This window comes from Hippopotamus amphibius, chromosome 5 (assembly GCF_030028045.1).
Source record: "Hippopotamus amphibius kiboko isolate mHipAmp2 chromosome 5, mHipAmp2.hap2, whole genome shotgun sequence".
Classification (NCBI taxonomy): domain Eukaryota; kingdom Metazoa; phylum Chordata; class Mammalia; order Artiodactyla; family Hippopotamidae; genus Hippopotamus; species Hippopotamus amphibius.
Genome location: NC_080190.1, coordinates 100,342,804 through 100,360,589, shown reverse-complemented (window position 1 = coordinate 100,360,589; position 17,786 = coordinate 100,342,804). Strand labels below are relative to the sequence as shown.

Sequence of the window (17,786 nt, the reverse complement as noted above, 5' to 3'; positions counted from 1 at the left end):
AATTGTGATATTGTTAATATCATAACTGATCTCATCAGAAAAGCCTTTAAGTACTGGGAAGCTGTCAAACTTACAGAAAGGGGTAAATACAAGTTTTCCAAAATTCTAATTTTCACTTGAAAGCTTGCATTTTATCATTGGCAACATACACTGTATCTTCCTTGAAATGACAATCCCACTTCACTCATTTTTGAGAAAATGTATTCCAAACATCCAGGTCAATTTTTATAGCTTGGTGGTTATTCTTTCCAGTAAATAAGAGACCAATGAAGAAAATGTATAATTCAGCTTGCAACTCAGATAGTAGCAGAAGCACTTTTACTTAAGACAAAAATTTCTTTGGAATGCCGCAAAATGACTTTATCTGCACTTATCATTTTGTCATGCAAAGTATCACAAAGGGGTGTACTCAAGGGTCAAAGGGTTAAGATTCAATAAAATTACTATTTCTCTGGTTTTTTAAAACTGCAAATGTGTGGCAATGAGGAATTTGATACTAGTAGTCTGATGCCGTTGTCTTGATTCATGCTTACATACAAAACAATACCAAAAACTTAAATGTCAATAGCAGAGAAAGGAATAGAGTTACAAAACACTAGCACTCTATGGTATCTATCCAATTCTGTAAATAATTTCATGCATCCATACCATTTACTTGGAGTAAAAATTAATTCACAAACAATCGGACATGGTGATGCCAAAAAGTATGAATAGATTAATAGAGAATATTTATCTGTTGAACAGTGGCTATGCCCATTTGACAGGGTAAAAATATTTTGGAGTAAAATTTAGCTTTTTGAGAAGTTTCTTCTCCAGAAAAATTCCTTTTAGCTTCTTACAGGAATATCTTTTGTCTAACTCTTTGTCATCTTATGTGTCTCAGCTTAAATCTCTCTTTCTGAGAGATACTGTCTTTTGCTGGCAAGCAAAGTTTTTACACTCTTTTACACTCTGATAAGCACCCTGTAGTTGTTTTCACAATGTGTAGAAATTCTTTGTATCACTTTTAACACCTTTCAATGACACATTTACAAGGATAATTGTTCTATTCGTGCCTTCCTGCATTAAATATTAAGGAACATAAAGGCAGAAATACAATAGATGTTTTGTATATTAAACTTTTACTCAGCATCTTTACTGAATTGTCTTATTGATTCTGGTGTCTGTAGGTTCATTTGGATTTTCCATGTATATAACCTGTCATCTGAAAAAAATAATGCCTTTACTTGACCTTTCCAATTCTTATACTTTTAGTTATTTTTAATTTTAATGCCCAGGACATCCACTATAGTATTAAATAGGTTAGAACAGTGTGCATAATTTGTTTTTTGATTCAAGAGGCAAAGTTTTAATATTTCACTAAAGTATTATATTTTTTGCAAATACTTTTGTCATATTAAGAAAATTCACTTTGTTCAGTTTGCTAAGATTTTGATTACAAATGAATATTGTATCATGTTAAGTGTTGTTTAGATATGAATGATTTTTTTCTCCTGTGTACTGTTAATGTGTTGAGCAGCATTTCTGGAATAGTATTCCTGGCGTAATCTCTACTAGGCTTTGCTTTATTATCCTTTAAAATTATCGCTTGATTCAATATTTTGCTTCAGATTTTTGCATCGTGATATTGGCTTGTAATTTTTGTTTCTTGTAAAATCCTTGCCAGATGTTGATGTCAATATCATGTTGGCTTCATAAAACTAGACGGAAAGTATATATGACTTTTCTATTTTCTGGAAGTGTTTGATTTTAGTTACTTATTAAGAGTTTGTAGAATTTATCAGTAAGGCTGCTTTGGTCAGGAGTTTCTTTGTGGGGAGATTCTTATTTGATAGTTATATTCTTTAATATATCTAGAAAAATTCAAATTTTCTATTTCTTGTGTCAGTTTGAAAATTTGTACTTTTATAGTTATTTGTTCATTTCAACCAAATTTTCAAGTTTATTAACATGAAATTGTTCATAGTATAATCTTTCTTTTTATTCTGTGGGATTTGTTATGAGGCCTCCTTTTTCATTCCTGATATTATTTATTCCTGCCTTCTCTCTTTTTGTACTTGGCTAATGGTTTGCCAAGTTTATTAGATATGTTTTTTCCAAATTTATTAATTTTTCCTCTTTATTATATACCTCTACTTATTTTGGGTATAACTTGCTCTTTTTTTTCACTTCTTGAGATGGATACTTAGCTCATAGTTTGTCAACTATTTTTTCTAAAGACAAATATATGCATTTAAAGCAATAAATTTCTTTCCACTTATTTTTATCCACACCTATTTGTCTACCACCTAAAAAATTCTTAAGACGGTCAACTGAAAAAAAGAAAGAGCTCATTAAAGCAGCTGATTACTGAGGAAAAGTTTCTATGCAACCACAATGACCAATAAAACCAAATTTTATTTAAAAAATCCTAAGCAAAAAAAAAAAAAAAAAATCCTAAGCACATTGGATACAGAAATATTATTACATATATACAAGTAATATAGCAGTGCAAATATTATATACCTTGGAACAATCTTATTATGTAATAAGTAGGACTTACATGAAAGAAAAAAAAAATCTTTAGAGGCCTGAGAATAACACAGAGGATTCAGTTATCAAATTAGACTCACAAGAATCAGAGATTTTACCCAGTATAAAACTTCACTAAAAATTTAAAGGTACAGGTAATTGTGAAACACAGAAACTTGAAGTCTGAGATTACCAACATAGCTCCCCAAAAAAGAAGTGAATCATGTCCACGACCTCCTATACTCCCACTTGCCTTGGCAACTTGCACAATCATTTACTAATCTCTCATAAAATGATTTTGAATTTTGTATGACTGAAAATTTTAGGTTATATATATATATATATATATATATATATATAACTGTTGCTAGTTTTACTATATAAATATAATGATGAGGGTTATTTCCTATCATTTCCCAAAAAGCATAGGACACAACTTAATCAATTAATCAATTAATATATATGACCATCTATTTGTTCCTGTTGCTTTTGGTGGTTTGGTATCCCCTGGTTGGCTTCAAATGGCTTAAATATCATTGGGGACTATTCTGAATCCTTTGCCTGGCTTGAGATTTTCAATATAAAGTCAGGAATTCTGGAAATCTCTTGCCTTGGGCAAATATGATGAACTTGGGCCAGAACAATACTGGGTCCATGGGGACTCACTTTCTAAATTTCCCCCACAAAGTTTGCCATATCTACCTTTGCCTTGCCCTCCAGTACACAGACCTCTCTTTTCTAGAAGATAATGGAACTTTATTCCATTTGCATTTGAGAATCAGAGTTGGGTGGAGGAAAGCAGCCAATTGCTTTATATCTGAATCTTAACCATTGCTGAGTTTTACTGTACTTACTATTTATAGACGTAACTAGGGATAGAGGTTTAAATAGCATTCTAGGTCTCTGTGGACAGAATGGCTGAGGTTCTGTGAAAGTGGTAGAAGGGGAAATGAATTTTGGCTCTTAATTTTATCTTTGTAAATTATGCTAAAGTATCTTCTTTCTGTGTATGTCAGATAAGTAAGTTTTGCTATTAAGCTTTAATATGCTATAAACTTTAGATTATGAAAAACTCTTTCCAGCTCTACTGGATATAAGTGGTTAGAGGAAAACAAATACTGTATGCTAACTCATATATATGGAATCTAAAAAAAAAAATGGATATAAGTGGTTAGACAAAGTCTATAAATTCTTTAAGCCGCAATTTGCTCATCTTATAAATTGGGGATAATATTGTTTATTTCACTTAGCTAATGTTAATGAGATATATGTATACAATATTTAATAGAGTAGCCAGCACATTTAAAAGGACTCAAGTATATGTTAGATGTTAATGTGATGATTGTTATTGTTATTCTACATAATGTTTACCTTATATTTAACTTATAAAAATATTTTTATGTATATAATTAAAAGTGACTATTCTATGATTATTTGGGTTTTTATCATCTCCTCCACTACTTTTTTTTTCTTGAGGATGGACAAAATTTGTTAGATTGCTTTTCCTTAGATTTTTAGTGACCTCCTAATAGGAAAGCTTGGAGCTAGAAGGATGAATGGAAAATGGTCATTCATTCACACATCTCTTGGGGACTTAGGTGTATTATAACATACTGTAGCACAAGAATGAAGTATGGTGGCTGCTTTCAGGATGTTCATAATTTACCAGTTGGAAACAAAGTTAAAAAAAGTACTTATGTCATTGGTGCAAAAAACTAAAACACTGGAAAAACAACTGTAAGAGTGTAAAAGAAGGGTGTTAACCATTGACTTGAAATATTTCCCTAAATATATGCGCCTAATTTATTATGAAAAGTGTTTCAATCACTTGGGACAGGTATATAATACCTATAATCAAATTCTGTACACAGAAAATATTTTATATATGCTAATTTTAGACTTAGAGTGATGTTTGCATTACTAATGACTGGGGAAAAAATGGCATTGAGAAGGAATATATTATTAAAGTGCCAAATTATCTCAGAACAGTGCATTTCTACTCCTGATAATAAAGAGTTCATGTCAGTAATTTTTATACAAAACACAGCACCATAAAATATTATGTTTCCTTGTTTAGAAAACCTGCTGAAGGCACAGCAGAAAGTAGACCCCAACAAGCTGATGATTCTCACAATATAGCTGTCCATGTCAAAAAAAAGCATGTGGTGGCCGTACTTTATATGGACCAAAAAAATCTGAAGAGAATTTAGTAGAATTCATGGCTATCTTAAAGAAATTGTAAGTATTTTAAACACATTACTTCTTGTAGTTGAATACTTCTTTTGAATAGCTTTTTTTAAAAGTTAGTTGTTTGTAGCTAAGTGTGCTTTATTTATAAACTAGCACTAATGATTGATTCAGGAGAGCTGGGAATACTGGAGACTGATTTTAGGTGAGTGCAATTTTCATCAATGCAATCTTCATGGCATAGCATCAATGTGTTGGTAATATACCCAATTGTGGCACATCTTTTTAATTTTAAGTTGCAAGCAAAATGGGTGTTATTTACTGATTATGCTAAATCAAAATTATGTTTAAGATTTCATTAACTTATGGTTAGGCAGTCCTTCACAAATTTGAACTGTCTTCCCCATCAAAGAGCCTTTAAATAAACTTACCTCATATTCTCTTTAATTTTCTGGAGTGTCTTGTGCTGTGACTGGGGTGCAACTGCCTGAAGGAGAAGATGGAGAAAAGGGGGATTAAATCTGGGTGGACTCTGGTTACTAGAGATGGTATTGGATTTGTGAATGCAACTAAAGTTGAAAGGAAACCATGGAAAAGTGTTGGATATTGGAATTGAGATTGACAATAGAAACAAAGCCAGAAGAAAAGTATTAATACTAGAATTGTGCCTAAAAGACCAGTAGCATGGATGAGAAATGAAAAACCTGGTATTTATGTTTAGAGGAATACACTAATAATTCTATGCTATAAGCATTTTTCCTCAAAATTGTAATTGCAAATTTGAGAAAATATAGTCAGAGCTTCCAGGAAATTTGAGAATGGTCAAATTTCTGATGCTTTTACTTATAAGAATGACAAAAAATAAACAAAGCAAAGACTAGTCACTTTATGGGAAAGCATGTGTGAGGGAATTATAGAGAGGGACATCATAACCACATGCCATACAAGGGTACAATTAAACCAGTAAGCTGTAAAAAATAGGAAATTTAACTAGAATGTGTTCAGTGAATGTGTTAAAATATGCTTTGATAGAAAAATCACTAAAGCATTGAAGGTTATTGAAGCTATAGGATGCTACAGCCATTTTCACTCCATTAAGCCATAATGTTGAGTAAAATTGTACTGGATTAAAAATTTTAAGTGTCTAGAAACCCATGAATCACTCACTGCTGATTTTGGGTTGCACTGGGCTGCAGAATTTTCAATGGGTTTTCAATCCTCATCTTTCTGAAAATGGCAAAGTAGCAGTTTCTGGATAATAAAAAGTTTTTATCTTAGATGCAGGAGGAGTGCAAGTGGCTATGGTTCTCCAGCAAGGTGTCAAAATACTAGGAAGGAAACTTATGTTCAAGTCAGGATGGAAACAAGAAATGGAAGAGAGCCAAGCACCACTTAGCAATGGACTAAAGTGTAAAGGTGTCAGGGTAGAAGTTTATCTAAACACAAGGGAGAATAAACAAAGAAACTATTGCTGCATCCTTATGTGGTTCTCGGTGGAGACCATATATCAACCAGTCTCCAAATAGTGTAGACAATAGGTGCTGGGATAGTGGCAGTCTCCCGAACCCACTCCTCACTCACATGTGAGACAATGGGTGGGTGGGCAGAGGAAAACCTGAAGCACTGGAAACTCCCACTTTCAGTGGCTCAGAATTGACCAAATATAACTCTTCAGAATAAGGGTCTTGACTGCTGCCAAGGAGTCGGGCTGTGACAGTCATTGAGTTATATAGCAGAGTAAATGAGGAGGAAACTCATTTTTATGAGATGCTTAATATTCACAAAAGTCTTAATATATGCACATGAAATTTCTGATTGAATCCTCACATTGATGCTTTGAAGTGGATATGATAACTAGTAAGTAAAAGAGCAATGCATGTGCTAAAGGCACAATCTATGTTTGTTCTACAGACATGCTTTTCATCTTCTTGTCTCCTTGGTATACTAGTGCATTTGTTTTCTATTACTGTGTCACAAATTATCATAAATGTAGTGGCTTAAAACAACATACATTTATTATCTCTCTGCACAAGGTTTAGCTGCTTGTGTCTCAGAAGGCTTCAATCAAGGTATCTGCCAGGCTACACTTTTTTCCAGAGCATGAGGTCCTCTTCCATAGTCACACGAGTTGTTGGCAGAATTTAATTCCTTTTGGATGTAGGACAGAGGTCTCTACTTTCTTCCTGGCTCTAGTTGCAGGCCCCTCTCACCTCCTAGAGGCCCCACAGGTCCTTGCCATATTATTCTCTTTCAGACCTCCTCACAATATGGAAGCTTAAATCTTCAAAACCAGCAAGGTAGAGTCTCTCTCTCTCTCTCTGTCTTTCATTCTGCTAAGATGATGTCTTATATAACCTAATTAAGGACATTCATATTCCATCACCTTTGTCATAGTCTATTGGTTAGAAATAAATCATTGATTTTGCCCTGGCCCCCCAAAACCCAGGGAGAGGTGACTGATGGTCCCCTTGGGGTGTGTTGGCCATATTTGGTACTGTTGTAAATCTCATTGTGACTCTGATAATCACATTTGCAATGAGTCCATGATTCATGTACTCACACAAAAGTAGTTCAACTAAAATCTGTTTAATTGATGGATAAGTTGTCATGTCTATAGTCCTGTTTATCTCTAAATGAACCATGATCAGATCCAAGGACTAACTGAGTGATGTCATTTAATACATTTTTAAAATTAACTACCTTATACTCTATAAAATTCTTCACTTTGTCATCCTACTTGAAATTATTTTTTGATTATTGATAACTTGGTATATTTTGGCTTAATCATGTTGATTACTTCTTAACTTATACTTCAACTCAGCAGCACTGAGTAAACAGTGCTAGATGGGAGGAAGGATAAATGATGTTGAAATATTAATATCATTGGAAAGGGCAAATGTGGGGGACATGACCAGAGAGGAAGGGTTTGAGTAAGTAGAGGACACTGTAACTGGGAAGTGTGTGGAGAACAGACAATGGGAGGGAGAGATGAGAGAGAGAAAAAAGAAAAAGAAAGAAAAAGAAAATTGGGGAAAAAATTGGGAAACTTTCTGTTAAATTTTGAATTTTGAGGTATATCAGATTGAATATAAGCTTATCATATGTGTGTGTGTATTTTTGGATTGTAAACAACAGAAACCAACTCTAGTTAATTAAAATAAACAAAAAAAGGGAGAGGGAAACCAGTGGAAGAATATTGGATAGCACCCAAAATGGAGAATTATTAGATGCTGGATATGGTATGCACCCCTGAATCTCTCTTTATTTAGACTTTTTACTTTATATTGGAGTATAGCTGATTAACAATGTTGTGATAGTTTCAGGTGTAGAGCAAAGGGACTTAGCCATACATATACAGGTATCCCAAACTCCCCTTCCATCCAGGCTGCCACATAACATTGAGCAGAGTTCCCAGTGCTACACAGTAGGTCCTTGCCAGTTATCTATTTTAAATATAGCAATATGTACATGTTGATCCCAAACTCCCTGGCTATCCCTTCCCCCCGTCCTTCCCCTGGGTAACTGTAAGTTTGTTCTCTAAGTCTGTGAGTCTGTTTCTGTTTTGTAAATAAGTTCATTTGTATCATTTCTTTTTAGATTCCACTTTATAAGGGATATCACATGATATTTCTCTTTCCCTGTATGAGTGACTTCACTCAGTGTGATAATCTCTAGGTCCATCCATGTTGCTGCAAATGGCATTATTTCATTCTTTTTAATGGCTGAGTAATATTCCATTGTATATATGTACCACATCTTCTTCATCCGTTCTTCTGTCAATGGACATTTAGGTAGCTTCCATGTCTTGGCTATTGTAAACAATGCTGTAATGAACATTGGGGTGCATGTATACTTTCAGATCATGATTTTCTCTGAATATGTACCTAGGAGTGGGATTTCAGGGTCACATGGTAGATCTATTTTTAGTATTTTGAGGAAGCTCCATACTGTTCTCCATAATGGCTGTATCAATTTACACTCCCACCAACAGTGTAGGAAGGTTCCTTTCTCTCATACCCTCTCTAGCATTGGTACAACATTGGATTCAATCAGCTACACCAATTTTTGATTGGGGGTTATCAGACTCACACTTTAGTTTCAGGGATAGGGGGTCAGATTGTTGTAGTTTATTTCCATACACATCTCTTGGATAAATGCTGATGGGGGCCATACATTTTAACTTACAGTTTTACTGAATTTATATTCAATTGGTAAGGGATGGCATTTCAAAAGAGAAAGTATTTCAGAAGGATGGGGAAATGGATCATGAATAAAAAATATTAAAAGCAATGAATTAAAACATGGCTTGGAATTTTAATTTATAATTAATTTTGACTGATTTTTATTTTTCACTTATTAATGAATTCATTGTATACTTTTGAATTCCTACATGTTTCTGAAAATACTCTTGGTATTCAGACTGCAGTGGTGAACACACAATATTTTTGCCCTTGTGGTGAGCTTATATTCTAATGTAAGAGAGATAATAAACACATATATTATGTTAGTGATAAGTATTAGAAATAAAAATTAATGTTGAATAGGTGTATAGGGCATGATGGAAATGATTAGAGAAGTCAGATAATTTGATGAAATGAGAGAGCTAGTGAGTCAAATAACTTGGAGAAGTGCATTTCAGGCAGAGGAAACACAAGTGCAAGAGCTCAGGATGGCAATGTGTTTTGCAAATTGAACAACAACAAAAAAATTAGCAAGGAGGCCAGTGTTGTGAAAGTGCATGAGTGAGGGGAAAAGTTGGTAGAAGTGAGGCTTCAGGGGTAGCTAAACCAGATCATTACTTAGGGTCTTGTAGGCTGTGGTAAGTTTTTAATCTTGGTGTGATAGGCAAAATGGAAATGATGTGTTTTGATTTTCATAGTAATAGGTCACATGTGGAGAGTCCATTGTGGGTGCCAGGAGGAGATTTGGGATGACCTGTCAGAAGGCTACATGGAATTGGTCTAGGTGAGAGATGACTGTGGTCTGAATTCTGTTTTAGAGTTCAATTTGACACATAGAATTTGATTTGCTTTTTTAAAAAGACATGAGCTGAACAGTTTTCAACAGATATATCTGGAAGCACATTAGATTACTTGTTCAACTTGACCACCAGCAAGGACAGTGCTGGGCAATTCATCTAATGCTCTCACATGCTTGTATTTGATGACATTGCCTATAACACTGCCAGCTTTAAAAATGCAATTATGGATTTCTCTGGTAAAAATAATTGGTTTCTTTATAAATGACTAATTTCTGAAAAAAAAAAGTGATGTGCATATGTAATTATGAGGGTTGTAGAAAGGGTAGGAGAAGAGACAAGCTTATAAATGAGCTGTGAAAAGCAGTTTAAGATCCTCTGAGAAAACTTGGCCCAAATGTTTTTTTTCTCCTACTTTCTCCAATTAAAGATGTTTCCTTTGAGGGAATGAGGCATCTGAAGATCGTTATGTTTTGGTGGAGCAGTGATGCAAAGCCACTTCTCAGGAATGACTCAGAGGAATTGCTCCCTGAAAGGACATGAGGATTTTTGCTTTTTAGATTCAGGCTGTTTAAAATCCAAGTGCAATATGGTTCTTACAGTGCTGTTTTCTAGTGAAATGGCATATGAGATGAGAAACTGTAATCTCAAACTATATTTTAGGGCTACATGCTGATGAGAGAAAAACACTTTTGTGGGTTATTAATTCTGTTAAAAATACAGAGTTGGGTTAAAAACTAAGTGAAATTGGAGAGGCCCTCTCCCCTAGAAAAGAAAGTCTTTATTTGAAACTAAAAGTGAACATAAATCAATGAACAGTGGTATAAAGGCTAAAAGTAATTTATATTTATGATGGAAACAGTGATTACTTATAAGAATGGAAACTCAAAAAAGAGAGCTATTTGTGTTAAGGAGATGAGTTAGCGAAGGACAGAGATTAAAAACTCCCTGACAGTAGATTGATAGTTTAGGGGAGTAAGGCACTGACTCTTGGCCCACCAATGGCAGTGAGAGTTCAAGTTACACTTGGGATGCACATATTGCAAAATACTTGGATTTTGGAATCAGGAAGAAATGTGTTCTGAACTGGACTTCTCTAGTTATTAGTTGTATGATCTTGGGCAAATTTCTAGCTCTTGATACACAATTCACTAATGTATGGCCACAGTTATTAACCTTATGGATCATTCTTGTTTTGAAGCCTAAATAAAATTAAAAATGTAATGCCCCATGAATGTTACTTGGTCCATCACAGGCCCTTTGTACAATCTCTTTCCCAAAGAATCTTACGTATCATGATAGAATTTTTTATAAAAGTCTTTGCTACGTACTTGCTACAATTGAAGTACAAAGGGGTTCCCAGTATCACAGAATAACAATGTGTTTCATTTTTTTTATGCCTTTAGGAAAGAATATGCAAATTTGCCTTAGTTTGTGAATAAATAATAGCTATTAATTGTTTATTATATATTTACATTAGTTTACAAATTTGCCAGTGGTATTTTTGTACTGGAGTTTCAGAAGCTACTAATTGGTTACAAATTAACTAGTGTTTAAGAAAATTATATCTTTGTATCTTTCTTCCATTGTTTGGAAATAAGCAAATGCCCTCAATTACATAGTTCTTGTAAAATTATATTTTTCACTGTGTAGCTATGTCTTAGTCCATTTGGGTTGCAAAAACACCAGAGACTGGGTGGCTTAAACAACAGAAATTTATTTCTCACAGTCAGTTCTGGAGGCTGGTTAGTCTAAGATCAAGGCACCTGCAGATTCCTTATGTGGTGAGTGCCCACTTCCTGGGTCATAGGTGGCCCTCTTCTCGCTGTGTCCTCACATGGCAGAAGTGGTGAGAGCTCTTAGGGTCTCGTCTGAGACTCAGTGTCCAGTGTGTGGAGTGAAGGTTCCCTGAACCAACAAGCAATTCAACTCAATTATGACACTACCTACTCAGAGATAGCATCATATTTCACAGGCTTTGGGTTTAGTCCTATAAGACTACTGTCTTTTCTCCATCCCAACCTCCCCTTTCAGATACCAGTTAAAAGCCTGTGCTTCTGACTGACCTACTACAGATCAGAGGTTCCCACAACCCCCTCCTTGGATTTCAGATGCCAGTCACAAGTCCAGGTTGTTACCTGTACTTCTGACCAACTGACTATAACTCACAGGTTCCCATGGTCCTTTCCTTTGGTTTGATTAATTTATTAGAGCAGTTCATAGAACTCAGAGGAGCATTTTGCTTACTAGTTCACTAGTTGATTATAAAAGGATATAACTCAGGAGCAGCCAGATGGAAGACATGCATAAGACAAGGTATGTGGGAAGGAATGTGGAGCTTCCATGCCCTCTTGGAGCATACCATTGTCCCCAAATCTTCAAGTTTCTCAGTCTGGAAGTTCTCCAAACTCTGTCTTATTGGCTTTTAATGGAGGCTTCATTACATAGTTAAGACTGATTAAATCATTGACTATTGGTGATTGATTCAACCTCTAGATCCTCTTCCTCCCTGGAGGTTGGGGTGGGGTGGGGAGGTGAAGTGGTGGGGGTTGGGGGTAGAGGGTAGGACTGAAAGTTACAGCCCTCTAGTCACATGGTTAGTTCTCCCGGCCACCAGCCCCCTTTCTCAGGTAGGGTCCAAAAGTCACTTTATTAACCTAACAAGAGAATATTTTTGTCACTCTCAACACTAAAAAAAATCCAAGGGTTTTGGGAGCTGTGAACCAGAAACTGCAGACAAAGAACAAATGTATATGAGAAATAGCTTTTTGTCATCTGAATGACCAAATCTGTATTTCTTATAAATCACAATATTGAAGCCACTAATCCCATTCATGACGGCTCTACCCTCATGACCTAATCATTTCCCAAAGTCTCCATCTCCTAATACCACATCACATTGGACCTTGAGATTTTAACATGTAAATTTTGGGAGGACATAAATACTCAGTCCATAAGATATGTTATTTCAACATAGATGTGAATGTTAAAGCTGAGACTTCTTACCTTGGGTGACTGTTCATTTGTGCATTTCAAGTTAGGATCATTTTTTTCATAGAAATCTTTTTTAGGTATTTGGTATAAATTCTTTCTTACTATAACAGATTTGTAGGTGTAATAGAAAGCACATGTCATGCATTGAGAGATTAGAATGGATAACACCAATGGGAGTTTTTATCACATGATGTATTACAGATTTAATGACATAATAGAGTATGATGCTTTTAAAATATTGCTTATGACGATAGCAGACATTATCAAAAAATGCAAATTTTTGTTAAAAAATTAATGTCTGGCAGTACAAAGAATATTACTTGCCTTCCTAATGTAATTATTTAACACTCTGTTAAAGTCATCTTGAAAGTTAGTTTCTAACTTTACCAAATAAGTTGTCTTAGTTTCATATGTATGAAATTGTGGATTATACATTTGGTCAGAATGCTTTTGTACTCAAGGAGCTGTTATCTCATGATATGAAGAACCATTTTGGAGAGACTTAAAAAATAAGTCCCAGTCAGAGAAGAAAGATGGTGGTGAAGTAGAAGGACATGGAATGCATCCCTCTCCACAGATGCATCAGGAATACACCAACAGATGCCATAATTCCCACAGATAACCAGCTGAACACCAGCAAATGACCTCAGACACCAGAAAGGACTGCAAAGATCCCAAAGTAACTGGGTAGGACAAAGGGAAAAGAAAAGGAGGAAGGGGAGGAGAAGAAAGGAAAGGGAGGGGTCCCATATCCTGGGGCAGGGCAATCTGAAACAGAGGGGAGATTGCTGAATTCAGGGAAATGTCCCTTATCTGACGGGGAAACCTCTTCTCCAACTGGGAATTTGCCTGGGTCAGAAGGGAGGCACTTGGGACTGTTCAAAGAAGGTGAATGGGCTGATCTGTAGCAGATGGAAAAGAGTGGGAAACACACGGAGGGTCCGCACCACAGCTCAGCCTGTCCAGACTGAGACATTGGTTCACAGCTGAACAAGGGGTCTGGGAGATGGAACATGGGAACTGGAGAACTGGTTCAGGGTGAGAAACATTATTGGCAGTGGGGAGATGGATGAGAGGACAGGAGGGAAGAAATCCACAATGGAGAGTGAGTACAATGGAAAGCCGGGTGGCCGTGGTGGCAGCTCGATGCTGATAACTCACAAGTGGGGGGAGGAGCTGCAGGTGTACCCTCTCTCTTGGTGCCTGCGATGGAAAAAGGAAGGATGCCTCTGGGCCTGGCTAATGCACTCAGGGATAACAAAGGCCCCCAGGTGGGGCTGGCATAGAGTGCCTGCAGCTGAGAGCCAAAAGTCTGCAGAGTGGCCCAGCTCTGGAGACATTCTGTTTACATCTAAGCCACCAGAATCCCTCTGCAACAGGCACTGCAATGGCCAATTGAGCCACCGTGACCCAGGCAGGGGGCCCTGGTGAAATCGTAATGGGGGGAGGAGCTGCAGTTGGGGTTGCTCTCTCAGCCCAAGCCTCCCGAGCTGCCATGGTCCAGGCAAGGCACCGCTGCTCACTCACTCCCAGAGGAAGGAGCCACTACTGTACCTTCTCTCTCCCCACACACTGGTGCTTACAGACAAACAATAAAGGAAGCTCCACTGGTTGCAGAGTAATACAAAAAAACCCAAGGTGGGAAGAAAGACACTTACAGCTGAGACCCCAAGGAAACAGAAATATTATTATTAATTCTATTGATCTGGTCCATTCTGCATTTAGTTCTAGTTTCTTTTTTTGTTTGTTTGTTTTTTATTTTATTAATTATGACCTTAGTTCTAAGAGATCTATACATTTTATAACATTTTTTATTCTATTTTTTTATTCTGTTTTTATTTTTAGCCTTTTTATATATTTCTATTTCTAGCTAAGTTTTTTGTAGCACTGACTGTATCTCTCCTACCTTCTTTTCATCTCTATCTTTTATACATTACTATTTATTTTTCTTTTCATATTTCCAGTCACATTACTCTTCTGTTGCCCTGTCTTCTATCCTTTCTTTTATCTTAATATACTTACAACCAAAATTATCACTCGGCTCTCTTTCCTTGCTTTATTCTCCAGATGACACACTGCTTTGGTTGTTATTATTAGGTTTTGTCTTTATCTTAGTTCTAAGCATAATTGTCTGATTTCGTTCTGAGAATCTTCAATCTGTCTGATAGTGCTGTTGCTCTTTATTATATTTGATTCTAGCTTTCAAAACATCCCTGGATTTGTGTTTGTGCATGTGCGTGGTTTTTCATTTTTTATTTTTTGGTTTTGAATTTCTGTTGGTTTTCTCTTTGATTGTCTGGTGGCATACTGGGGTTCTTCTATCAGGTCTTTCTAGTGCCTTATGTTCTATTGGATTCAGTATTTGCATGTCTTATACGTGTATGTGTTTCCTTGACTTAGTATTTGCCTGAATCAACACTCTGCCATTAGACTGGGGCTTGGACAGCCTTCTTTAATCCCCTTTACTGACAAGACAAGCAACCTCTGAAGTCTGGACTACTCCATCAGAAGTCAAGTAGGAGGCTCTGGGAGGGAGCACAAAATCCAGGATGCTAGACTGCTAGGGAGTCCTCAGACACAGGGAAGATTAACTGCAGAGAACTCTCACAGAGCCCTGTATCTGAGTCTAAGACTGTCCAACTGTCTGCAACTGCCAGTGCTGGACACCTCACACCAAACTACAAACAAAACAGGAACACAAACCCACACATCAGCAGACAGACTACCTAAAGCCATATTAACCTCACAGATACCCTAAAATACACAACCTGACATGGCCCTGTTCATAAGAGAGAAAAGACACAGAGCCACACAATGGAAAGCAGACACCAGAACCCCCCACCAGAAGGCCTACTCAAGACACTGGACAAACACCACCACAGTAGGGCAGAGGGCAGAAATGAGAGGAATTACTACTAGGCAGCACAGGGAAAGGAGACAGCAAATAGTATAAATTAGACAAAATGAGAAAACAAAGAAACACCTTGCAGGCAAAGGAGCCAGGAAAAAACCCACAAAACCAAATAAATGAAGAAGAAATAGGAAAATTGCCTGAAAAAGAATTCAGAGTAATGATAGTAAAGATGATCCAAAATCTTGACAACAAAACAGAGAAAATACAAGAAACAGTTATTGACGACTCAGAAGAATTAAAGAGCAAAAAACAGTAATGGACAACAAAATAACTGAAATTAAAAATACTCTAGATGGTATAAACAGCAGAATAACTGAGGCAGAAGAATGAATAAGTGAGTTGGAAGATAGAATGGGGGAAATAACTGCCACAGGTCAGGAAAAAAAAAAATAAAAGGAATGGAAGACAGTCTCAGAGACCTTGGTGACAACATTAACTGCACCAACATTCGAATCATAGGCATCCCAGAAGAAGAAGAAAAAAAGAGATGGTCTGAGAAAATGTTTGAAGAGGTTATAGTGGAAAACATCCCCAACATGGGAAAGGAAATAATTAATCAAGTCCAAGAAGCACAGAGAGTCCCATACAGAATAAACCCAAGGAGAAACACACTGAGGCACATATTAATCAAACTAACAAAAATTAAACACAAAGAAAAAATATTAAAAGCAGCAAGAGAAAAGGAACAAATAACATATAAGGGAAAATGCATAAAGATAACAGCTGATCTTTCTGCAGAAACTCTGCAGGCCAGAAGTGAATGGCAGGATATACTGAAAGTCCTGAAAGAGAAAAACTTAGAGCCAAGAATACTCTACCCAGCAAGAATCTCATTCATATTTGATGGAGAAATCAAAAGCTTTACACACAAGCAACACCTAAGAGAATTCAGCACCATCAAACCAGCCTTAAAACAATTGCTAAAGGAACTTTTCTAGGTAGAAACACAAGAGCAGGAAAAGACCTACAAAAACAAACCCAAAACAATTAAGAAAATGGTAATAGGAACACACATGTCAGTAATCGCCTTAAATGTAAATGGATTAAATGCTCCAAACAAAAGATACAGACTGGTTGAATGGTTACAAAAACAAGACCCTTCTATATGCTGCCTACAAGAAACCCACTTCAGACCAAGGGAGACATAGAGACTGATATTAAAGGGATGGAATAATATACTCCATGCAAATGGAAGTCAAAAGAAAGCTGGAGTAGCAATACTCATATCAGACACATTAGACTTTAAAGTAAAGCCTATTACATGAGACAAGGAAGGACACTACATAATGATCAAGGGATCCATTCAAGAAGAACATATGACAATTGTAGATATCTATGCACACAACATAGGAGCACCTCCATACATAAGGCAAATGCTAACAGCCATAAAAGGGGACATTGACAGTAACACCGTAATAGTAGGAGACTTTAACACCCCACTTACCTCAATGGACAGATCATCCAAACAGAAAATAAATAAGGACACACAAGCTTTAAATGACACATTAGACCATCTCGACTTATTGATATTTATAGGACATTCCATCCAAAAACTACAGACTACACTTTCTTCTCAAGTGCACATGGAACATTTTCCAGGATAGATCACATCTTGGGTCACAAATCAAGCCTTGGTAAATTCAGGAAAATTGAAATCATATCAAGCATCTTCTCTGACCACAACACCATAAGTCTAGATATCAATGACAGGAAAATACTGCAAAAAATACAAACACATGGAGGCTAAAATATATGCTACTAAACAATGAAGAAATCACTAAAGAAATCAAAGAGGAAATCAAAAAACATCTAGAAACGAATGACAATGAAAACACAACAACCCAAAACCTATGGGATGCCGCAAAAGCAGTTCTAAGAGGGAAGTTTATAGCAATACAGTCCTACCTCAAGAAACAAGAAAAATATCGAATAAAAAACCTAACATTGCACATAAAACAATAAGGGAAAGAACAACAACAACAAAAAAAAAAAACCCAAAAGTGAGCAGAGGGAAAGGAATCATAAAGATCAGAGCAGAAATAAATGAAAAAGAAATGAAGGAAACAATAGCAAAGATCAATAAAACTAAAAGTTGGTTCTTTAAGAAGATAAACAAAATTGAAAAACCATTAGCCAGACTCATCAAGAAAGAAAGGGAGAAGACGCAAATCAACAGAATTAGAAATAAAAAAGGAGAAGAAA

The 17,786-nt window shown here is 36.1% G+C and overlaps 1 protein-coding gene across 1 annotated transcript in view; it reads left to right on the top strand.

The window, feature by feature from the left end:
* CNBD1 (cyclic nucleotide binding domain containing 1) overlaps positions 1 to 17,786 on the top strand; it is a 417,888-nt gene that overhangs the window by 83,652 nt on the left and 316,450 nt on the right. Inside the window, 2 exon segments of the mRNA XM_057736982.1 lie at positions 4,589 to 4,673; positions 4,676 to 4,749. Of these exon segments, the coding sequence (XP_057592965.1) occupies positions 4,589 to 4,673; positions 4,676 to 4,749 (159 nt within the window).